Source organism: Zootoca vivipara, chromosome Z1 (genome assembly GCF_965207765.1).
Source record: "Zootoca vivipara chromosome Z1, rZooViv2.hap1.1, whole genome shotgun sequence".
Classification (NCBI taxonomy): Eukaryota; Metazoa; Chordata; class Lepidosauria; order Squamata; family Lacertidae; genus Zootoca; species Zootoca vivipara.
Window position 1 is genome coordinate 35,717,294 of NC_142583.1, and position 24,790 is coordinate 35,742,083.

The window sequence follows — 24,790 nt, forward strand, 5'->3', positions numbered from 1 at the left end:
GCCATCCAAGTTGGTGGCCATCGGTACATCAGACGGGATTGGATGCCATACGTTAACTTTGCACTGTCTGAAGAAGTGCTTTCTTTTGCCTGTCCCGAATCTTTCATTTGTCTGCCCTGTATATATTTCAACATTCGTGGAATTTTTTTTCTTTTGTTACAGTGGCTACACACTACATTGACATTTTCATTGAGCAGCCGCCATGATCCCAACATCTCTTTCTTGGTGCAGTCATGATCAGGGTAGGTTTTATGGGATGTAAAGCTCAAAGATTTGCAGCAAAAAACACCCTACAGCAAACATGGCAACACCTTCATCAAATTCAATCAGTTGAATTTAAATCTGCCACTTTTTAACAATTAGCCAACTAAAGCTTACCATTTAATCAAACAACCACCACCAAACTTTTCGTATCCAATAATCCTGTAAAAGAAGACTGGAGAGTGGAATAATTGTAGGCTACAGGATGGTGGTCTCTTCCTTCACTCACAGAGAACAAGAAGAAAGACCCTCCCCCAAGCATATTTTCCTCCAAATTCAGAGCACTAAACAGATCCTCGCCTTCCTGTGACCTTTCCTCATTTTGCCACAGACAGTACAATGAACAGCTGTTAACATATAGCAAAGAAAAAAATCAGATTCCCCCCCCCCCATTTCTGAAGTTACAAGAGATTTCTAAGTTGTTAGGAAGTAGTTTGAGCAAGCACTTAAAATGCCCCATTCTACAGGGCATTCATTCACTGAAAAATTAACTGCATGCATTCATTTCATATGAATCTTAGAATTTCATTTCCTTAAAGGAACCAATACATCCCTGTATATTTTTCACTAGATTCCTGTGGTAGTGGTGCGTTGTAATTACCAAAGTAATTTGGCTTAGGCTATCAGTGCTTGATTGGATGGCACACTATCCACGACAGGGGAAAATACGAGTCTGAGATCATTTCCCAGAGAGAGGAATATTTCAATTTAATAATTATTTTATTAAAGAATCAACTAATTCTGTAGAAGGGTCAGCATAGATGGAACACATTGTTGTTCCTTCACAGTAGTAAAGAAATCAAGAACAGACCATGGGGTTGTGTATTTCCTCCACCCTTCCCTAGGGCACAAACTCTGTTTCTTGAAAGGAGACCATACATTGGATTATTCCTCCACCCCATGCCCTGCTGCCCTGAACTATGTCTGCATCTAAGTTAATCATAGTTAAGGCTATGAATGCTGAGGTCATAATCTAGAATTTAAACATCTTGGATGCAAAACGATTATTATGCGCAGTAAATATTTTAAGTGCTATCTATTAAGCATACAGCTCGAAACAGATGCCTAGGGCCAAAGCACTAGGTTACATGCAGAGACATTCTGAAAGTCTTTGTGGCCTAAAGAACAGATTATAAATACAGTGGTGCCTCGCTAGACGAATTTAATTCGTTCCGACGGTCAATTCATCCAATGAAAAATTTGTCTTGTGAGGCACCGTTTCCCATAGGAACGCATTAAAAATTAATTAATGCGTTCCTATGGGCTCCGGGGGACTGGCGGCAGTGGCGGCGCTTGCTCGCTTGGCTCCCTGGAAGGCAGACAGACAGGCGGCAACAGCCCCGCAGCTCTCCTTGCTGTCGGTGGCAGGGGGAGAGGAATGAAGGAAGAGAAAGGGTTGCTTCCCCAAGCCAAGGGGAAGGCAGGCGGCAAAAAGCCCACGGCTGTGCGGGGGCTTTCACACTGCCTCACTTTGGCTCCGTCCCCTGGAAAGCGAAAAGCCCCCGCACCGCTGCACTTCGGCTCTGGGGGACGGAGGCAGTGCGGGGGCTGCTTTCCCCCAGCCGCCTGGCACACAGCTGCTTGCCTTTGCAGCCCCCGCACCGCTGCACTTCGGCTCTGAACCCCGGAGCCGAAGTGCAGCGGTGCGGGGGTGTTTTGCCGCCTGCCTTCCCCAAGCCAAGGGGAAGGCAGGCGGCAAAAAGCCCTGGCAATTTTTAGCTGCACGCTGGACTTTGCAGTCGGAGGTTTGTTTTTCTATGGCCACGCTTCACAAGACGAAGCAGCGGCCATAGAAAACCTCGTCGTCTTGCGAGGCAACCTCCGATCGCAAAATCCATTAGTCTAGCGAAAAATTCGTCTTACAGGGCATTCGTTAAGCAAGGCACCACTGTAGTTGTGATGAATAAATATTTGAGAAAAAAGGCCAGTGGCTTCAAATTATGTAACAGGCCAGGTTTACAACCACCACCATGTTGGTTTATTAACTTATGCGAGAATAGAAGAGGGGGGGAGGAATGTTACTTGAGAGTATGCTGGCCTTCTGGCATCCCTCCATCCATGTGTGGTGGATGGCAAGTAGGTTATAAACCTTGAATTACCTGATTCTGCAGTTCCTCCAGTTTACGCTTTCTTGCATGAAGAGCTTTACTTGGAAAAGCCCAAAAATAATTTGAAGTCCCAATCCTGTCCGTGTCCACCATACTATCATCGACTAAGCTCTGTAAGACCTCCTTCACCGACATAGCAGCTGTCAAGGACACAAACACTGCATTAGAATGTCCATTACTGGACATTGAGAATTCTGGCTAATTCTGAAATCATACAAAAAAATACTACAAGTATGGTACTTAGGCAAATTCTGCCAGTCACTGCAGAACAGTATGGATTAAATTAGGCTTGCTGAGCATGAGCAAGTACAGGCCCTACTCTTGAGCTTCCCATGGGCTGGGAACTGTGAGAACAGGATGCTGGGCTGACCCAGGAAGTTCATATTGCACTTCTAAGAGAATCTCTGCCACACGGCATGAAAGTTGTCATGTGATGGGAAGATGTGACATACTCCTCAGAGGATTGACACAAGACTCTACTCTAGTGGAATAATTGAGGGTGGTTCTGTAGGGTATGCTACTGTAAGTACCAAGAGGCCGCTTCTTTTTTTAAAATAAAAATAAATTTTTATTCAAGATTTCTTAGTCTACAAAAATATGTGCATTGTCCCTTTTTTCAAGTTGTGTTTTCTATAGATCACTAACATTTGTTGCGAGACATTGGTATTGCATGCAGTATTTAGGATGGGAAGGAAAGAGGTGGAAAGAGGGGGGTGGAGCATAGGGTGGGGTGGGGTGGCAATGCTTCTATTTTTCTACTTAGTGTATGTGTGGGGTTCTGTGTCAGCGTCACATGTGTGTGTTCTCTTTCTATTCACCTGTTATATTTGCTTGGTGGTAAGAAAGATTGGGGTGTGCTTGGTTGTGTGCTTGGTTGTCTTCGGTTGGCCGTAGTGAGATTTGTTTATGTGTGTGAGTGTATGGGTTTTTGGGTCAGGCTAGACCAGGGGTCCTCAAACTAAGGCCCGGGGGCCAGATGCGGCCCAATCTCCTTCTAAATCCGGCCCGCGGGTGGTCCGGGAATCAGCATGTTTTTACATGAGTAGAATGTGTCCTCTTATTTAAAATGCATCTCTGGGTTATTTGTGGGGCATAGGAATGTCTTCATATATATTTTTTCAAAATATAGTCCGGCCCCCCACAAGGTCTGAGGGACAGTGGACCGGACCCCTGCTAAAAAGGTTTGCTGACCCCTGGGCTAGACATATTGATTTGTATGCTGTCAGCAGATTATTGTTGTTGTCTTGTTGGGCTATGTATGTGATAAACGGGAACCCAACCAGGGTGAAGGTGTCTTCTTCTATTTGTCCCCATGTCAGTTTCAGTTTATTGGTTAATTTTTCTTCTACTAAGGCTGTTTCCTATACTATTTGATACCATTGGTCCATGTTTACTCCTGGCAGGTCTCTCGAGTCTGGCTATGATGCTTCTGGCTGCTGAGAGTAGATGGGTTATGAGCTCTTTATAATGTGAGTGGGGATTATTATCTTGGAAGATGTCAAGAGGCCACGTCTGTAAGGGTTTCCAAGGGACTTATTGAATTTATGCAACAGTCATCGTTGCGAGGTCATGATATTATTATTATTATTATTATTATTATTATTATTATTATTATTATTTATTAAATTAAACTGGAAGGGGTATTGTTTTTATATCCTACCTGTTCCAAGATAATTCTGAATAGTAGCATGATGCAAGTTTTATTTATTTGGGTATCTAGCCCTTGCCATCTTAAATCTCACAGCTCATTACAATTTCTAAAATAAGCTAGTCAAAAGGAAATGCACACAAAGTCTTGGGCACAGGAAACTTAGCTCTAGTCTCAAAAATCAGCCCAAATAAAAGTTATTTAGTGTAGCGAATCAAGTTGTACCCAGGGTAGCCCACTAAAATGAATGATTCTACGTTAGTAATTTCTAATAATGTCAATTGGATACAACTCATCATATCTAGAGCAGGTATAGGGAATCCCTGGCTCTTGAAATGTTGTTGGCATACAATTCCCATCATCTCTGACTACTGGCCATGCAACCCCTGATTTAGATGTTGTTCGGAGTACAGAAAATTTGTAAACAAATTTAAGACTTGTTTAAGCATTGCTGAAATTGCCTCTCTATGCCCCCCTGCTGCCCAAATCTGGCACACAGATGACATAACCACAGCTGACATATTGCAGAGGGACACAGGGAATAGAACTGGTCTCTTTGGCAGGTATGTCAGAAACAATTACAGTATATGCAACATACTTTGAATTCCTAAAATGGGCTACAGAACCCCCCAAAATTAAGCATTCACCTTTTATAAAAAAAAAACCATAATCACTTGTCTGGCCAAAGAAGAAAACAACTCTCTTCCCCCACAGCCCATTTTTAGCATTTCAATTATATATTAATTATGGAGCAAGAGGCTTCATTTTGATGGAATGAGCATTGTCAGCAGAGCGCCTAATAAGAAGTGTTATATGTGTGTAGAAATTCCACACCAACAACAAGGTCAGTATGTTTTGCTTCTCCCTTGTCCCTCCCTTATCAGCCTACAGCAACTATGGGGAATATCCAGCTTGCAGGCCTAATTCAGTCCACTGGGTCTCTCCATTTGGTCCATCAGGCTGCTCTAGCCAAGCCACACCCACATCAGGTGTGAGGCATGCAAATAAGTGGTTGGGCCAAATGGAGTCTGCAAGCACCACAGACTAGCCGATTGGCAACTCCTGCAAATACCTGTGCATAGCTTTCTGCAAGCACCGACCGACAACCAGGCAAGTGTCAAGGCTTGCGTAACTCCATATATGGTGCTGTGCAAATCCCAATAACCAGCTGATTGACACCAAGACAAAAATGGGTTCCCTGGTGTGATTGTGACAACAGGTGATTGATATGTGGGCACCCCCATCTACCTGCCAAACTTGGCCCATGGGGCAGGGGGTGGAAGGGAGAAGTAAGGATCTGCCTGGTGGTCAGATCCAGTTCCCTACCCCTCACCTACACCATGAAGAGCACAGCACTCATATAGTTCCTTACAATACTGCTATTTAGATCACGTTCTTAACATTTATGCATGAACAGGATGTGATACCCTTGCAAAACTGTTTGCTGTTATGAGTAAAAAGTTGGTGGGAAGTAAGTCTAGGTACTCACTGATTCCTTTCTCTTTTGGAGCAATTTTCTCAATGTCTTTTAGTTGGAATACATCTTTCTGTCACAAATAAAATAAAAATAACATACACATCATCCATAATCACACAGTGACTCTGAAATTCCTTCAATTAATCTAAGGGCTTGTGGTTTTAAGAGTAACATTTATGACTCAGTGGAGCTCTTTGCAGCTTACATAAGTTACTGCACCACATTACTGCTTTCACATATGGGAACTGGTTATCCTTCTGATTAATTTCCTACCTGTGCCTTTCTGGGAGCAACAGAAGCTCCTACGGTAGGAATTATCTAAGGTCATATTCTGTACCGTACCATACATTGAAAGCACTCTCATACCATTTTAGCAGTTATAGCTTTCCCCCAAAGAATCTTGAGAACTGTAGTTTGTCAAGGGTTATTGGAAATGTAGTTCTTTGAGGGTAAATTAAAGTTACCAGGCCTCCTAGAAGAAGACATGACTGTTAAAGCGGTATTAATGTACAGTAGTTTAAATGTATGGTGTGGATGTGATCTAAAACCACCTTACTTATTTGTGATCAAGACAAGTGCTAAACTCCCATCTACACTTGCTACTGGGCAAATTGGAAACAGTAAATTTTATACATACCGTGTTTCCCCTTTTTTAATACGTAGTCAGAAAGTAAGCCATGGCAGCGTTTTTTAGCATTAGTGAAACATAAGACACCCCCCGAAAATAAGGCATACCTCCATGCCGTGTAGAACGAGACCGTCGAGCGCCCCAGCCAGCCAGCGGGACCCAGCCAGCCAGAGGGGCCTGGAACCGGCTGCTGCTGCAGCAGGGAGCGCCTGGAGCGCCCGCGCCAGCAGCCTGGCCTCTCTTTTTTTTTTTGCCTGCCCGAGGCAGCCTGCCGCCCCGCCACCAGAACCGGCGGCTGCAGAGCAGAGCGATCCGCAGTGCCGGGCAGAGCGCAGTGGCTTGGCCTCTTTTTTTTTCTTTTTTGCCTGCCGCCCTGCCACCGAAACCGGCAGCTGCAGAGCGGAGCGCTCCGCAGCGCCGAGCGCTCGGAACGCCCTGCAGCGCCAGGCGGAGCACAGCGGCCTGGCCTCTTTAATTTTTTTTTTGCCGGCCGCCCCGCCACCGGAACCGGCGGCTGCAGAGCGGAGCGCTCCACAGCGCCGAGCGCTCAGAACGCCCTGCAGCGCCAGGCGGCCTGGCCTCTTTAATTTTTTTTTTGCCGGCCGCCCCGCCACCGGAACCGGCGGCTGCAGAGCGGAGCGCTCCGCAGCGCCGAGCGCTCAGAACGCCCTGCTGCGCCAGGCGGCCTGGCCTCTTTAATTTTTTTTTTGCCGGCCGCCCCGCCACCGGAACCGGCGGCTGCAGAGCGGAGTGCTCCGCAGCGCCGAGCGCTCAGAACGCCCTGCAGCGCCAGGCGGAGCGCAGCGGCCTGGCCTCTTTAATTTTTTTTTTTTGCCGGCCGCCCCGCCACCGGAACCGGCGGCTGCAGAGCGGAGCGCTCCGCAGCGCCGAGCGCTCGAAACGCCCTGCAGCGCCGGGCAGAGCGCAGCGGTCTGGCCTCTTTTTTTTCCTTTTTTGCCTGCCGCCCCGCCACCGGAAACGGCAGCTGCACAGCAGAGCGCTCCGCAGCACCAATCGCTCGGAGCACCCTGCAGCGCTGGAGGGAGCGGAGCGGCCTGGCCTCTTCTTCTTCCTTTTTTTTGCCTGCCACCTCGCCACCGGAACCGGCAGCTGCAGAGCGGAGCGCCCAGCAGCACCAGGCGGAGCACTGAGCCAGCAGCCTGCTGCCTTGGTGCTTGGAACCGGCTGCTGCAGCAGCACCGCACAGAGCGCCCAGCAGCACCCCGAGCCAGCTGCCTGGCCCCTCCGAGGAGGCCTTAAGGTACAAGACATCCCCTGAAAATAAGACACCGTGGGTTTTTTTGAGTAAAAAAAAGAATAAGACGGTGTCTTAAAAAGGGGGAAACACGGTACACACACACACACACACACACACACACACACACACACATAAAAGTCTCAAGCATGAAGACATCTCTGCATTTTGGATTTTTTGTTTTTACTTCTCTACAGGCTTGTAAACTATTCTTCCAATTACCTAAGCCCAGGGTTTCTGCAAATTTAACAAAATCTCATGGGTCCTATGATGGGTTACATTCAATCAAAATATATAGCACAGTACTTAAATTTAAAGGATGAGAATGTGAGTCAAACAACATCAGGGGAGTCACAGCCTTCCCTTTCTTGCAGTAAAGTGTAGAAACCACACTGAAACTGCAGCTGACCTATAGAAGCTACCTCTGCTCTCTCTCTTATGATTACATGCATTACAAGTGCTTCACCTCTGTCTGTCCTGTTTCCTCCCATAGGAGAACAGGGATTTATAATTTATACAACCTGTTCCAAGTATACTCTTAGCCCACTCACACCAATATTCCTAGCTACAGAAGTGGGAGAACACTGTTTTTTTTAACCCCTGTTCTTCATGTGGTACTAGCCAATGCTAGGTTCTGCCAACCTAGCAGTTCAAAGCATGCCAGTGCAAGTAGACAAATAGGTACTGCTGCAGCAGGAAGGTAAATGGCATTTCCGTGCCCTCTGGCTTCCGTTGTGGTGCTCTGTTATGCCAGAAGTGGTTTAATCATGCTGGCCACATTACCCAGACAGCTGTCTGTGGACAAACGCCGACTCCCTTGGTCTAAAAAGTAAGATTAGCGCCACACCCCATAGTTGCCTTTGACTGGACTTAAACGTCTAGGGGTCCTTTAGGTTTATGCAATTCAGAGCGCCATACACACTGATTTCTGAAAACATCTTGGAACATCTTACTTTAAAGAAAGAATGGAAAAGCTGCATCCCTTCAAAATGTTGCTGTACTCCAATTCCCACCAGCGTGTCAGCATGGCCAATGGCTGGGGATGATGGGAGCTGTAGTCCAAGAATGTGTGGGGTTTTAAACATCCCTGCTTGAATTAATGCAGTCCTGGTTGTCAACCACACAGGTAGCCAACTTCAATAGGTGCTCACCATACCAGAAGGAGAATGCAAGTCAAAGGCTCTTATGCTGGTTTTGGTACAGCCAGATCTCTGTGCAAGCTGAGAGTACACCCCATTGTAGTACACATCCTTTCTGACATTATGGGGGCTTCTGGCACAAGCATTCCGTTCGCAGCAATCAATTCTGGGCCAGTGCCACACACATTTGGCAACTGCATGTTTCAATTCTGGGTCAATACATGCTCACTGTGAAAACAGTCATAATGTTACCTACAACAACAAAGTATTACTTACTGTTTCAAAAAATATTTCCATCATCCGTGTTCTCTTCTCTTCAACACTCAGCCCCCTTTTCTTTGACTGAATAGGGAGAAAAAAATGTTATGTTGCTGTTTATTTACTCTGTTTATATAGCTTTGGCTCAAAGGCCCCCAAAGCAGTGAACAGAATATAAATACAAAAGAAAGATAAATAAAGAACAACAATCGAACTGCTCAGTACACACATTAACTTCCTATGCCTCCCATATGGACTGAAAGTAGTGTTTTAGTAGACCTCTTTGGGTTATAGTAGTTATAAGCCTGCTATGCAAGAACCTTCCATCTTGGCTTGAATCCAAATGAGTGAATTGGATAAATCTCTGCTGGAAGGATTAAGAAGCTCATAAATGGTGCGGCATTAAAAGATGGGAAAGAAGGGTGGCATGATACGTTATGAGGTCATGGTGTTACACCTAGTGTGGGTCTGACAACCTAAGTGCATTAAGACTTTAATTGGTATTAGATTATATTGATTTTGGCCTATGTAGTCTATGAACTATTAAGACAAGAACTATTAAGACAAGACAAGCATGATGACCCACATTCAGAATATTGGCAGGCAGCACATTTAGGATGAGTAACAACATTTAAAACAATGACTAACACTACTTGCAATATAAGCTTCTTCTTTTTAAGTAAACTACCATAGAAGTAATTGTTTGCTTACTCCAAGCCTCTCTTCCCTTGCCTCTCTCATCTATGCCATGCCAAGAGATGGCATACAATAGGAAAATCTGAGACTTCCCAGAATACTGTAATCAATACATTTTGATTACTTGATACTTTTGTATCTACACATGTCTCCTTAGAAGTCACACTTCCTTCAGTTGGATATATTCCAAATTAAGCATGCACAGGGTTGCTACCGTGTTTCTCCTAAAATAAGACACCGTCTTATACATGTATTTATTTTTCCTCAAAAAAAAAACCACTATGGCTTATTTTCAGGGAATGTCTTATATTCCCTGAATGCCTAAAAATCCTGCTACAGCTTATTTTATGACTACGTCTTAAAATAGGGGAAAGAGGGTATGCATGGCTCATTTCCAATAATGGGATGCATATTTTTAAGGAAGCAGCAACAGCAGTAACAGCCATTCACACAGCAAGAGGGCTGTCCCCGTCCCCGTCCCCCAAGCAGCAGCAGCAACATCCTCAGTAATATATAAATGTCTGTCACAGTGGCCTTGTAAATGAGACCACAATATACTTGCCTGCAAACAAAAGAAACCATAGCCCTGAAAGAGCTTGTATAGTCTGTTTCCATACTGGCTGCAGAGTAGGTGGAATCTCTTCTCTGTGACCAGCATGGAAACACAAAATAATGGCCTAGGCTTTTTTAAAATTTTATTTTAAGGGAGGGGGGAAGCTTTTTCTTAAACAGGCTTGGAGAAAACACATAGCTGAGTTTACTTAATTCACAGAAACCAAGTGGACTGGAGGAGAAGCTATGAAGAGAGATCTACCCCTCTTCCACCAGCCAATTCACTCACCTGCACAAAATTCCTAGTTGCCTGTGGCTACCAGGCAAATTATTATTAAAGGGCTGGGACACATTATTATTAAAGGGCTGGGACACATGCTCTGTTATATGTGTATATCCGGGGAGCATAACAAAAAAAATAAAATGCACTTGGGAGACATATTACATAAAAAAGGCTCAAGCCACAGTGTGGAAAAAAATCATTTCAATCTCTTGGGGAAGCAAGTTAGGTAAACATGCCAGGACGTGGGTTTTCAACCCAAAGCAGTGACAAGATGCCATATTAAGTTTCTGTCCTGCAGAGAGTTCTATTATACTTGCCTTGAAATGCTGACATCTACATGCTTTTTAACCCAGCGTGGTTCTACTTGTGGTTCTCAGAATGTGTGAGAAGCAACAGGTGTTATATGTGTTAAAAACTCAGCAGCATGAGAACTTCAGCAGAGCTGCCAGCAGCAGGACTGAAGAGAGATTGTGGTAACTGACCTGTTCAAGTCAAACAGAGGTTTTTAACCCCTCATTTCATTTACTGAGCGGTGCTAGTCTGCATGTTATTTCCTGCAGGTTCATGGCACTGCAATGTGGATAAGCAGCTGCATCTCTACTAGTTAAGTGCATGAAAGCCTACTACTTGCAAACCAGAATAAGAAATAAAGTTTATCATATAGGACGCTGATATTGTAAGTCAGCTTCCCACATGTTCCTGTGTGTCTTCCTTTTCATTGAAACTTACTTGTTGAGTATGTGACTTACAATCAAAGGCTATGGGGAAATGAACAACTGGTCATTCAAACTTATGCTATAGTCCATGCACAAAGACCAGGAGCTTGCTGCCTTTCACTAGTATGCAAGCAGATTGGGGGGGGGGTTAAATATTTAGCCCACTCCCAATCTCAAAAACTTAACGTGAATTATATTATCTTTAAATCACCCTGAATAACTCATCATCCAGGACACTTAAGAAGTAAAGATATACAAGTGTTCTTCATTTCACACCTTATGGGTTCCCATCTTTCCTTCTGGTACTGTTCCCCTGCACTCAACAACTGCACAACTGATAAAATTTAGACACTCTTCATCCTTTTCTATCACTGAACCTCTATGGGCTACAAACTGTTCTGCTTCTGAACTTTCATGCAGCTGTTAAAGCTGACATATAGAAAGGAAAATTGGTAGCCCAAGCATGGCATCATGATCAAAAGACAAGCATCTTAGCCATGCTAGGTTCATTAGAACTAACATAATTCATTATACTATGTTTTACCCCCACTGTCAGAGGCATTATGCCTCCGTATACAGGTGATGGGAACTGCAGGTGGGCAGAGTGCTGTTGCGCTCATGTTCAGTGCGCAGGCTTCCCACAAGCATCTGGCAGGCCAGTGTGAGAACAGGATGTTGGACTACATGGGCCATTGGCCTGATCTGGCAGTCATAAGAATGCAACTGTAGTGTAGCAAAATATAGGTCATGTATATGTAAGAGAGAGATAAGAGAAGAATGGTGTTACAGTTAGAGTATTGGACTTAAACTGTAGAATATACAGGTAGGTAGCCGTGTTGGTCTGAGTCGAAACAAAATAAAAAAATTCCTCCAGTAGCACCTTAATGACCAACTAAGTTTTTATTTTGGTATGAGCTTTCGTGTGCATGCACACTTCATACAACTTCAAATCTCAATGTGGCCTCCCAGAAACAACTGGCTGTCCACTGAGGAAAATAATGCTGCAATGTTAAATAACAGCTGGAGGGACCCAGGCTCAGAGACCTGAACAGCAATGAAGCTCACTGTGTGACCTTGAGCTGGGAATGAGTGCTATAACCAGGATGAGAAGGGACAAACTAGGTTAGGGTTTGAGTCATTTGTACTTCTCCTATGAAGTTCTACAAACTATAGTGGGACATAGTGCGGGTGGTTTAGTACAGTGATTCCCAAACTTCCCCACAGACCAGTTGAAAAACGTTGAGGGTCTTGGCAGACTACTTCATAATATTTCTGTCTGTTGCAACAACTGCAATGTGTTATGCTAGATGCTGTTCAGTTTTTAGTTTTTTTATACTTTATTCCATAGAACTCAAATTGCAACACACTAATATACAATAAATAAAAGAACCTGTGAAAATACCATTAGAAATCCATATAAACATTTCACGCCTTGGATGAGCAGTCTTCCAGCCACAAAGCCACATTCGGGTCCCTCCGAATGAAACTCACTGACTTCTGGTGGTCCCCAGACCCCTCTTTGGGGAACCCCCTTCTCTGGTATAAACCACTATGAATGCCTCAGTGGCACACTGCTGAATACAGCTACAGAAAGGACACCTGTTTTGCCCGTTTATTTAGCTAATGTTTGCTTATCTCCCATCAAAATCAATGCCTGTCTTCAGAGAGACGTCACCCCACCCTCATTCTGACCGCGGGCACGATGACGCAATTCACTGTCACTTTCGGCCCTAGCCTACCTCGCAGGGTTGTTGAGAGGACAACATGGAAGGTAGTTCGGGGGGCTGCCTCGGAAGAAGGGCGGGATATATATGGGAGAGAAGTCTATTAATGTGGAGGGCCTTTTTTTCTGAGGCAGCTGGGCTCTCATATAAAGAAAGGGAGCAGGAGAGCTACTTTAAAGGGTCGCCCCCTCCTTGCTGTGCCAACCCCGCGAGCAGCGCATTCCACCCGCTCCACGGCAACCTGAACCCGCCCTCAGCCCCTGCACCCCCGCCGCACAGGGAACCGGCAAGAGTGCGGAGAGCCCAAGAGGCGGCGGCGGCGATAGCTTACCATGTCTCTTCCTTCCCTCCCCGGATGGCGGGAATTTGAGTTTGAGGGGGAAGAGACGCCGACGCTGCTCCGCCCCCTCCCTCCCTGGTACGCTACCGCCACCTGGCGCCTTTAAGGTGGTACTGCAGCCCCGCCGAGCCGACCCTGCCCTTTGTAACTCCATAGAGCTAGGAGGGAGAAGAGTGGGAGAGGCGCCCGCCAGAGAGCACACTTCCGGGAACGTTTTCACCGGCTTCCCTTAATCCCCCGCCCTCCCAAAATGGACGTCGCTGAGGCCAAGCTCTTGGCATCTCAGTTGCTGGGTTGGGACTGCAGATACGTTTGCTTGCTTGTTTTCCGTGGAGGGTTTGGGGTTCCCCCCCATTGTTGATTTGCTCTTTATTTGTTACTACGTTTTTATGGCCGCCTTTGGAGCACAGTATCCATAGCTGCCAAGTTATCCCTTTTTTTAAGGGATTTTCCCTTATGCTGAATAGGCTTCCTCGCGAGAAAAGGGAAAACTTGGCAGCTATGACAGTATCTTCCAAGTCGCACAGTGAGTTAGGTAGCTGTCTAAATAAAGTTATCAATAATCCCACAATATAGACGTCTGAAACAAGGAACAAAATTGGAAAGAGGATATCTCTCTCTCTCTCGTTCATTTGTCATTGAACAAACGCGCAGCAAGATAAAACAGTAGTGCGTTTTCAGTCTGGAAAAGGACCACGCTCCAGCTGGCTTCCGGGTCTCTAATCTAACCTTTCCCTCCCCAAAGTCTATGTTCCGCAGCACTTTTTCGCACGGAGTTTCTCCCTGCTCCTTACTGTACATCTGACAAGAGCGAGAAAACCTATCTGCAGTATTCTGCTATGCCTCCAATGCAATCCCGCATAAGTAGTATGTCTACCTGCAAAGATTATGAAACACAGTTAATTCACACGAGAACCTCTTAAAGGATGTGGTGCTTCTTTTATTTAAAGACATTTGTATACCACTTCACTGTAAATAAAACCTCGAAACAGCAATCTTAAAAGCGCAAATGCAGTCAGTCCCTCGCTACCACAAATCATGCAGGTTTTTCTTTCTGCATTTGGAGAAATCGAAGCCTCTCCACCTCTATCGTTCTGCCCGGACACTGAGGTCCAGTACCGAGGGCCTTCTGGCGGTTCTCTCACTGCAAGAAGCCAAGTTGCAGGGAACCAGGCAGAGGGCCTTCTTGGTAGTGGCGCCCGCTCTGTGGAACGCCCTCCCATCAGATGTCAAAGAGAAAAACTACCACCAGACTTTTAGAAGACATCTGAAGGCAGCCCTGTTTAGGGAGGCTTTTAATGTTTAATAGATCACTGTGTTTTATTTTTCTGTTGGAAGCCGCCCAGAGTGGCTGGGGAAACCCAGCCAGATGGGCGGGGTATAAATAATAAATTATTATTATTATTATTATTATTATTATTATTATTATTATTATTATTAATTTTTGTCAGAATTAGCAATAGTGCTATGTACACAGCATAAAAGTCTGTTTCCACTACTGTACATTAGTAAACCAACAAAGTAATCCTTAAAAGTCTCAAGTGCTACTTTACTCCCTTATAAAGAAAACTGAGCTACTTACTTTAATTCCTATGTATATAAACCTCCAGTAGGTGCACTGGTAGCAGAATTTCTCAGCCAGTTCACAGCTCCTATTTCAGATTTCATGCTGAACATGTGGATATCAGAGGGCCTGAAGGCTGGGTCTTAGCACACCCTCTATGAGGCCTTGGGTGTATGTGTGGAGACAACCTAATGTTCATTAGAAAGCTTTTCCCTCTGCTTCTTTGTACAGTATATGTGTTATAAAATTTTATTCTTCAGTATATATTCTTCTTCTACCCTATTAACAAGAAGTGCTCAACAAAACATGTCATATATATATATATATATATATATATATATATATATATATATATATATATCAATACAACATTGTATAAAAGAAAGAAAGAAAGAAACACACATTATTCATTTATTTTTATTTCTGGGGTTTGTGCATGATAAAGGATACACATTTGACTGAATTTTCCTATTGTTCCAACACAAGGTATTTTCTTTTCAGCTTTCTCTGTAAGATAAAGCATAAAAATACCATGGCATACACAAAGCTAAACCTACACACAAACACTCTTCAATGAACACCTTTCATCCTCAGCCTTAACTAGGCATAGTTTATATTTCTTCTCAACAAGAGAGGGTGCATGGCTGTGGTGGGAAAGAAAGAAAAACTGACTTAAGATACTTCAACATCGTTTTCAGAGAGTGCAAGACTTTATAGCATTCTTTAAACAAAACATATGAAACTGGCTTACAAAGCTGGAATGTACAAAAAGAGTCGTTCACTCCAAGGACTGGAAAGGTACAACCTATTAAACAATTCCGTTTCTAGCGCAGGGAGATTACAATACACGATGCACATTATGGAACATTCCCATGTCATAAAGCAAGAAAGCAAACCACCAGGGTTAAGGCTGTGTTGCTCACAAACATCCACTTAAGCGTGGTACATTCATCGGAAACTACCACCATTTTGGAATCATCCTATGCTAAATACAAACATCTTCCATACATTCTCCAAACACAGACCTTGAAAATCATTGCTCACAGTTCATCTTCAACAGCATTTTCAATGGACATTAACATTTTGTTTCTTACTGTCATCCATTTAAAAAAAATTAAAAAAATTCATTTCCTCACACAACAAGCATAACTTAATGGGCACTTGTTTTCATTATGGCAACACTAGATCCTTAGTCATCAAAGAAAAAAAAATCAGCTGTAAAGTTGAAAGCCCTGTAATGTTTATGAAGGACAACAACAATAGACAACATTTTTCTTACTACTTTGCTGAAACTTTAAATCAGTGTAAAAACTTTACTAGTATTTATCAGTTTTCCTTTTTTTTTTTACAGTTTAAAAAAATCATTCAATGTACAGTTTGCGAGTTTATTGAAAAATGAACTGACATGTGTAGGCTTATTTTTAGCAAGTGTTTACCTTCATAAACACATGCACTTGCTCTGCTCGTGGTGCATTTACTACTTATTAATCTACCTTTGGGCACCACTTGACAGAAGATGGACACTGAAAACATAAACCAGAATAAAACAAACAAACAAACAGAAAAACCACCATGGGGCAACCTTTTACTACCAATCCATTTTAGGTCTGTAGTGCAGATGTGTCCTAGGCTGTGGGTTTGGCAGTGTAAGTGGGGGGGTGGGTCGAATATGCATGCCTTAGATCAGGGATTGGGAACATGTGGCCCTCCATATGTTGCAATACAGATCCCATCATCACTGGCCCATGGGGTGGATTGAAGTTAAGAGTCCAACAATATCAGCAGAGCCACAGGCCTTTGCAAACTCTGTAATTCTGGCAAATGTTTGCCCGGCCCCCCAAAAATGACTTTAAAAAAAAGAAGTTACATTTATACAATGGTTATTTTTTCATTTCCTCGATCAGCTAACCAGGTAAAGGGCAACAATTGCGAACAACTGGAAATTGGTGAGCAAGAAACATTTTTGATTATTGCTAGCTAATTTTCAAGCGCTCATTTTGCCCCTCGCTCAGCTAGCTGATGTTGCTAAGCGTTCAAAATATCATCTGGCAAAAATATGAAATTCAACAATGCTCCAGACTAGCACCAGTTTGTAAATAGTGTGCATCACCAACAGATTATAAATCTTAACAATTCATCAAGGAAGAACCAGGATCTTTAAAATAAAATTAAAAAGTTAGATATTGAGGGAAAGGCCACATTACCCTTAACACGTGTTAGCTATGTTGTAAAGGAAATAAGCAATAATTAAAATCTGAGTTGATAGTACATACAACGTTACTAGGGTATTATTTACTAGGATTAAGAAACAATTACTTTAGGAAAGCATTTGAAGGACAATGTCCGCATGCATGAAATGGTCTCCAAGTGTGAATTTATAACAATTTAAGTTTGGATGCTTCCCTAATACAATTCACTGGGAAGGGCTCCTACAAAAATTCCATTGAGATGCGAGCACAGATCTTCACTAGAAGTGAGACGGTAGCATGATGGACAGTTGTGCTCCTAATCCAGTTTAAGAAATTGCCGAACTAAGAACAGTAACATTCAAGTGAATATTTCCTTTTGTCACAAGAACATGTTTATAAAAGCATAAGCATCTAAAATTTTAAGCCAGATTGGTTTGAAAACATGTCGTGAACTACGTCTATAGTAATAACATACTTAACAGTTTGTGAGTTCCTTTATATTAAAAGTTCAATAACAATTATGAGATAGCTTAAGGTTTTTTTGTTTTATTTTTGCTTGCATGGCTTAATGAATACATATAAAATCGTAAATAGGATATCCCTTTTCACAAAGAATTTAAATAGATTTCAAGATGGTTCAGTGTCCGAGAATAACACCATGCAGTGTCTGTCTATTGCCTTTGCAGACACTCAAAAATATTAATCCAGGAACCATAAATTTAGATTCTTAACATTACTCATTTAAGATGTTTATTTTATAACAGTGAGAAGGAGTAAAAGCCTTTAAACAGTGCTTATCTATTCCTTAGTTTAAAACAACCAACTTTTTAGCTACTGTATTGTGGGCAAAGTAGGTAATAATCTTTGTTTTTGCAAGTCTTCTCATTGTACTGTACTCATTATTTAAATGTTTTAAGGCTCTACCCACCCCAAAAGTTCAGGCTGGCTGATATTAAGATTCCACCCTGACAGGTCAAACTAAAGATCAAGAAGAAAAATGCAAAATTTGGGATTCACGAACCACACCATCAGGAATCTTCTTTTGTAAGGCCGGAGGCAATTCGTGACCCCACACTGCTATCAAATGTATTTTTCTTCTCACTTGATGGAACAACGTAGGCAAAAGTGTATTTGATGGAAATAACTTAAGCAAAAGGAGGAAACACATTGCAAGCACTGAGGTGAATCTGATAATTATAAGTTGCAAGACTTGTATGTGGGAAGGGGAAGAGAGGGAAATAGACCCTTTCAGAACATTCTGTCATACCCAGGGTTATGCGCATTCCTGTTTGTTATCACCCTACATTTATGCTCCTTGTTCTTTTGTTCCCCACACTACAGGCGCATATGATGGAGGAAGTCATGAACAGTTTTTGAAATCCCTCTGTAAAACACTCTCGCACTCATAAGGATATTCCAAGACTTGTTCAATTAATTCTGATGCTCAGTCTTTCTGGAATTCAAACAAATGCACATCTGCTTTGGTAACCCTTGGTTTTACCCAAAATGAAACAAACAAACAAAAAAAACTGTCAACCACCAAACTTCCTTTGGTTGCACAAGGCAGGCCCTCAGATGTGGTACATGTGTGGCTTATTATCCTATGTGAAAATGGGCAATTGGAACAAAGCAGATCACTTTCATAAACCATAGCAAGAACATGTCTGAAACACGGGTGTCAGGTGCGAAGCTAAGCGAGGTTGACATAATGGCAATTAACTTCCTAATGTATCAGTACAGCGCTAATAGGAAACTGATTTTATGAAGTGCCAGAAATAAGCTATCCCTATTGGAATATATTTCCATAGCTTTTTAGAAGTTTCAGGTTTCCGGAAAAATCCCTACAACACACACTGAGCAGTAGGAAAATTGATAAACATGTACATCAATCCCACATGGGGCAAGAAGTTTGCATTGATTTTTGTAGTGCTAGAAGTTAAGCTGTGTTAGGTCTGACAGGAAGGGCTAACCATATCTCTTTACTAAAAGAAACTACTCATTACAGTTACTAAGACTGAAGAATGTTACAAGTGTAATACTTACTAGGGCTATGCGATCTAGAAGACTCCCAGACTTCCTGCTGGGTTAAATAATGCTCTACAGTAACAATTTTCAAATTTTGGAAGCTTTAAACAAGTGCTCCCATTCACATGTTAAATAAACGCTTTAGATCATGTTGCTTTTAAAATTCTTTCCCCTCCTTCAGAACCCCCCCCCCCAATCAATTACATGAACGCCTGATCTACAAGCCGCAGTTCACATGTCTAGTATCCCATTGTCTCTTAATTCGGTGGGGAGGGAAGAGGGTCTTTTTTATTAATCCTTATAATCAGTTCAGTGCGTAACGTATGAGGTGCAAGTCCTATGTAAACAAGGTAGGTTTGGAAATTAAAACAAAAACAAAAACTGGAGACTCCTTCAGTATTAAAATTGAAATATTTAAGAAGTAGACATCCTACACACAAAAAAGATCTACGTTGGCCCTCAGAGGCTAGTAACTTCTTGAGCATGAGCCGCCGCAGCTGTTACTGTAAGTACCGATAGACTTTGAAGCAGTGATTGCCAGAGTCTGCAACTACAACATGGCCATCTGAAGTAAGGGCCAAACCTTGGGGACCATAAAGTGGATCGGCGGATGTGTTAATATAGGATAAAAAGGATCCACTCCCATCAAAAACCTGTGAAAAAGTCAAAGAGAGCATGTGTCAGCCAAAGACTGTGAACTGTGGACACCTAGAAGCTAATATGCATAAATGCAGGCAGCCGCACAGATTCACATGAAGTAAATAGAATTATCTAAGGTGGCAAAGTCACCAGCTACGAACCTATCTGCTGAAAGCCTGCCACGGTCACACCCAGACTAGACTGACATAATTTAATGTGCAAGAGGCTGTATTGAAAGATAGTTCACAGGCACTCAGAGTGGCTGGGGAAACCCAGCCAGATGGATGGGAAATACTACTACTACTACTACTACTACTACTAATAATAATAATAATAATAATAATAATAATACGAATGCAGCTGCAAGGATGCTTGCTGGGACCTAGGCTCAGAGCATAGAAACACCAATACTTTCTAATCATTTTCAGGCTCAATTTAAAGCACTAGCATTGCTCTTCATAGCCCCAAACATTTTGGGAACAGGTTACCTGAACGGCTGTCAGCACCCATAGAAAACTCTCAGACCTGCCTTTAAGAGCCACCAGACTGGTGGGCATCAGAGACAGAGCCTGGAGCCTGGGCGCTCCGTTTAGGCTCCGTTTTGAAGTCGCAGGGGTGTGTGATCCCCTCTACATTGGTGCTAGGTAGAGGGGGATCTCCCCCCCCCGTGACTTCTAAACGGAGTGTCCAGGCTCAGGCGCCAATTGCGGGGCCGGCACACCTGCAGCTTTTTCTTCTTTTTTTCTAGAGGCTGCCATGCAGAGGCGAGGAGCGAAGGTGCGGCCCCGAGTGACACACCCTCCAGGGCAATAACCAGGGCGGACCACCGCCCCCCGCTTGCTCCGCCCCTGGTTTAGAGGCTTGGGGTTCTTAGAAATAAGAACCTGGACTCAGGTTATGCTTGTTAAGACTTAGAGGTTTATTTTAGAATTCTTTCCTAACATACAGGCTGGCATTCCCCTTATGTTTTCTGTTTTATTTTTCCATGTAGTAAATCACTCTTTAATTCAGATCTTGTGTGTGAATCCTTTTATTGGGTACAAGGGGAAATAAAGGGTAATATAATCATGCATTTGGACAATGCATTGGGGTTTGCCCCTCAAACAAAAGGTTTCCATTCCTCTCAGAAGGATGTGTTTAGATCCTAACATGGGCACACCTTTAATCCTGACATAGGCTTCTTACCTGCTGAAGAGACACAAGTTCCCCTTCCCTTAACTACACAGCTACTCCATTACTCATTGATATTTTCTCTCCCAAGCACAATAAGGCACAATGCTTATCTCAGAGTAAGACCAAGTTGGAAAGTCAATGGGACTCTTATTTCATTTTTAAATATGCAAGAGACTGTGTTGTAGTTGAACATTTTGGAGATGGGATGCTTGGACCCGAAGATGAGGAAACATCCCCATCCAAACAACATACATCATACTGAACCAACTGACTTAAAAAATCACTTGTTCACCTGTATTCGACTGTTCCCCCAGTCTGCTACAATAATATTTCCATTAGAATCTACAGCTACTCCTGTTGGAGCGTTGAACTGTCCATTCCCTTCTCCATTAGATCCAAATTTCAACATGAATTCACCTTCCTGGTTAAATACCTGAATAAATAAATAAATAAAAATCAAGACACAAATTATATAGTACTTGATGGTGAAGGTTAAGAGCCTAAAGCCAAAACTGAATAGTTATCATCCTCAGACGTATAAATCAAAACTTAATGGAAGACAAAAATTTCCTTTCTGAGGCAAGAGGAAGAAACTATGTCATAGACAAAAGTATAGTTAAACCAACCCAAAATGACAGTACTGTCTGCAGAAGAAAATTATAGCAATCTGTGCAAGAAGGTACCAGCAAGTTGATGTTTTTTAAAGCCTAAAATATTAAAGCCATCCTAAGTTGCTGACACACAATGGCTTAGCTGAACAAACAAGGGTCTTAAGTCTACTGTTGCTGTGCTAATGGGAGCTAAGCCATGGTGGCTTCGTGTTAAGTGTGAACCCAGACTCATTGCTTATCTCTCCCAAACAAAGCACGTGTGGTAAGCCAAAAACAAACCCTGGTTACAGTTCATGATTTGCTTGCAAGAAGAAATTATTCTCACACAAAAATAATAACCATTTCTTGTTCTTCTGCAACAGTATCCTATTGCAAACACATTTAGGATTGCACTGCACATCTCTGGACCAGGTCACATGTAGCAGTAAGCCATTGTTTGGTATTGCAGACACAAGCTGGAATAAGCCATAGTGACTCAAGCTCATGCATTCTCCCCTCCCCTCCTTTTGTGTGGCTGGGAGAGTGGGTTTCCATCAGAACTGACTTTCACTTTCTCCTAATCTTATCATTGCAAGCAAACCAAAGATGGTGATTCATCGAGGGTGAGGAGCACCCAGGTTAATTTAAGAAGCCAGCTTCAAAGGAGCAGAGTTTGTAACTGGCTTGTTTTGAAACAGGCCAGAATTAGTTATAAACCACTATTTTTGGTTTGCACACAATGGCAACCCAATTTTAATTTAATTTTAATTTATTTATTATTACGGTCGAGGACCAGCTCTTAGAAGTAAAATAAAAGAAAAAGAAAAAGAAAATGGATCCCTTTGAAAGAGCAGTTTCCGGGAGCGTAACGTATATGACGCTTTGAACAAGATTTAAAAGTAAATTATTAATTATATAACCATGCTAAAAGTTTAACCCTTAAAATAGTGGCTGCAGAAAGCTGAGCCTAGCTCGCTCGGGGTGCCATTGAGGAAAAATTCAGACGGGCTGGGAAGAAAGTCTGAGTCTGCATATTTGGGCACAGAATCTGGCGACCGCCCTGGTTATCTTCAGGTCTTTGCCTAGCAAGAGCAGGTTGTATAATTGCTTTTCCGGGAGGCTTGCTAAGCTCACCAGTATGGGGTCCAGGATCTCCCTTCGAGCTTCTTCATATAGGGGGCATCTGAAGAACAAGTGCTCAGGGCTTCCTATTTCCCCTAGTGGGAATACGCAGAGTCTTTGGGCATATGGGATTTTTTTGTAAAGCCCCTCCAGCACAGGCGTGGGCAATGCCGTGCTTCTGGCAAGTGTAAAAGCCCTTCTTGCGTTTTTTGACAGGAGAAAGGAGAGGTAAGGTGCCGGGGCAGTTATGTATCTCTCAATTTCTCCAGTTCTGTATCCAGGGCATCTTGAGCAGACCTGTTGTCTTTCGATATCAATGAATCATTGTCTGACCGTTGCTTTAGCTTGCTTTAGATCCATCCTTAGGAGGGCTTGGGGGTGGCAACCCAATTTAGGGAAAGTTGCACTAAATCAGGGGTCAGCAAACTTTTTCAGCAGGGGGCCTGTCCACTGTCCCTCAAACCTTGTGGGGGGCCGGACTATATTTTGAAAAAAATAATGAACAAATTCCTATGCCCCACAAAAAAAAACAGAGATGCATTTTAAGTAAAAGGACACATTCTACTCATGTAAAAACACGCTGATTCCCAGACCGTTAGCAGGCCAGATTTAGAAGGCGATTGGGCTGGATCTGGCCTCCGGGCCTTAGTTTGCCTACTCATGCACTAAATGCTGCCAAAGTCCTCCTTCCAGCTGCATATGAAGAGGGTGGGCATACAAGCCAAAGTCTCACTCATGCTCACTCCAACTCATGTCCATAGTGCTAAACCATGGTTAGCATTACACACCCATTTGCGCAGTTTCTCCTTATTCTCCTCTTTCCAACAGTCCTCTGTATGCTCCCAACATCTGTTCTGGGGGGTTTGGGTGTCCTACAGAACAGATTTGTTGGGGGGCCTGGAGGGTGGGAAGAGAAACTAGAAGTCCCATCATGCAAACATTTTTTTTCAATTCCAAAAATTGAAAGTGTGTGATGCCCAGTATTACAGAATTGATGTCATGAGAAATCTCTATGTGGGACAATAAGCTACAGTTAGAACTGGATATGGAACAACTGATTGGTTCAAAATTGGGAAAGGAGTACAACAAGGTTGTATATTGTCTCCCTGCTTATTCCTGCAGAATTCATCATGTGAAAGGCCGGACTAGATGAATCCCAAACCGGAATTAAGATTGCCGGAAGAAATATCAACAACCTCAGATATGCAGATGACACAACCTTGATGGCAGAAAGTGAGGAGGAATTAAAGAACCTTTTAATGAGGGTGAAAGAGGAGAACGCAAAATATGGTCTGAAGCTCAACATCAAAAAAACCAAGATCATGGCCACTGGTCCCATCACCTCCTGGCAAACAGAAGGGGAAGAAATGGAGGCAGTGAGAGATTTTACCTTCCTGGGCTCCTTGATCACTGCAGATGGTGACAGCAGTCACGAAATTAAAAGACGCCTGCTTCTTGGGAGCAAAGCAATGACAAACCTAGACAGCATCTTAAAAAGCAGAGACATCACCTTGCCGACAAAGGTCCGTATAGTTAAAGCTATGGTTTTCCCAGTAGTGATGTATGGAAGTGAGAGCTGGACCATCAAGAAGGCTGATTGCTGAAGAATTGGTGCTTTTGAATTATGGTGCTGGAGGAGACTCTTGAGAGTCCCATGGACTGCAAGAAGATCAAACCTATCCATTCTGAAGGAAGTTAGCCCTGAGCGCTCACTGGAAGGACAGATCGTGAAGCTGAGGCTCCAATACTTTGGCCACCTCGTGAGAGGAGAAGACTCCCTGGAAAAGACCCTGATGCTGGGAAAGATGGAGGGCAGAAGGAGAAGGGGACGACAGAGGATGAGATGGTTGGACAGTGTTCTCGAAGCTACGAACATGAGTTTGACCAAACTGTGGGAGGCAGTGGAAGACAGGAGTGCCTGGCGTGCTATGGTCCATGGGGTCACGAAGAGTCGGACACGACTAAATGACTAAACAACAACAATGCCCATTTTTAAACAAGAGCCCCGAATCCAATTTCCTAGTGCATTCTCCCTCCCATGTGGGGGAGGATTTGATTTCCTAGCAATTTAAAATTAAACTCTTTCTGTTAGCTAATTGTTTATATATATATAACAGAACAATAAGTATGCATGAAAGCTTGGCTTCATGACAACTTTATAATACAATCCATGCTTCTCAATATAATTATATTTGCATGCTTCTATTTCCCTGTATTTTGGGTATGATACACTGTAGACTGTCCTGCATAAATGAAAATGTGGCAACATTTACGTAGGAGTTAGCAGAAGGTCAAGGCCATGGTCTATTTATACTACAAATCATTGTGTCGAAAATATTCCCTGAGCTGCAAGGCCACAACAATTACAGAGAGAGGTTTGGAAAGTTGCCCTTGCCCATTCCA

The 24,790-nt window shown here is 43.1% G+C and overlaps 2 protein-coding genes across 10 annotated transcripts in view; both read right to left on the bottom strand.

Moving 5' to 3' along the window:
* The window catches only part of MND1 (meiotic nuclear divisions 1), a 35,482-nt gene extending 22,276 nt beyond the window's left edge, over positions 1 to 13,206 (bottom strand). Inside the window, exons 1-4 of the mRNA XM_035113364.3 lie at positions 13,077 to 13,206; positions 8,793 to 8,858; positions 5,507 to 5,564; positions 2,361 to 2,509 (exon numbers count right to left, since the gene is read on the bottom strand). Coding sequence (XP_034969255.1) covers positions 2,361 to 2,509; positions 5,507 to 5,564; positions 8,793 to 8,858; positions 13,077 to 13,079 — 276 coding nt within the window. The 5' untranslated portion in view covers positions 13,080 to 13,206. The remainder of the gene's footprint in view (positions 1 to 2,360; positions 2,510 to 5,506; positions 5,565 to 8,792; positions 8,859 to 13,076) is intronic.
* Positions 13,207 to 15,050: 1,844 nt separating this feature from the next.
* TRIM2 (tripartite motif containing 2) overlaps positions 15,051 to 24,790 on the bottom strand; it is a 75,478-nt gene continuing 65,738 nt past the window's right edge. For all 9 annotated transcript variants that reach the window (XM_088660239.1, XM_088660240.1, XM_035112110.3 and 6 more), the window contains 2 exons: positions 20,968 to 21,108; positions 15,051 to 19,516 (listed from right to left, as the gene is read on the bottom strand). In XM_088660239.1, the coding sequence (XP_088516365.1) occupies positions 19,364 to 19,516; positions 20,968 to 21,108 (294 nt within the window). In that variant the 3' untranslated portion in view covers positions 15,051 to 19,363. The remainder of the gene's footprint in view (positions 19,517 to 20,967; positions 21,109 to 24,790) is intronic.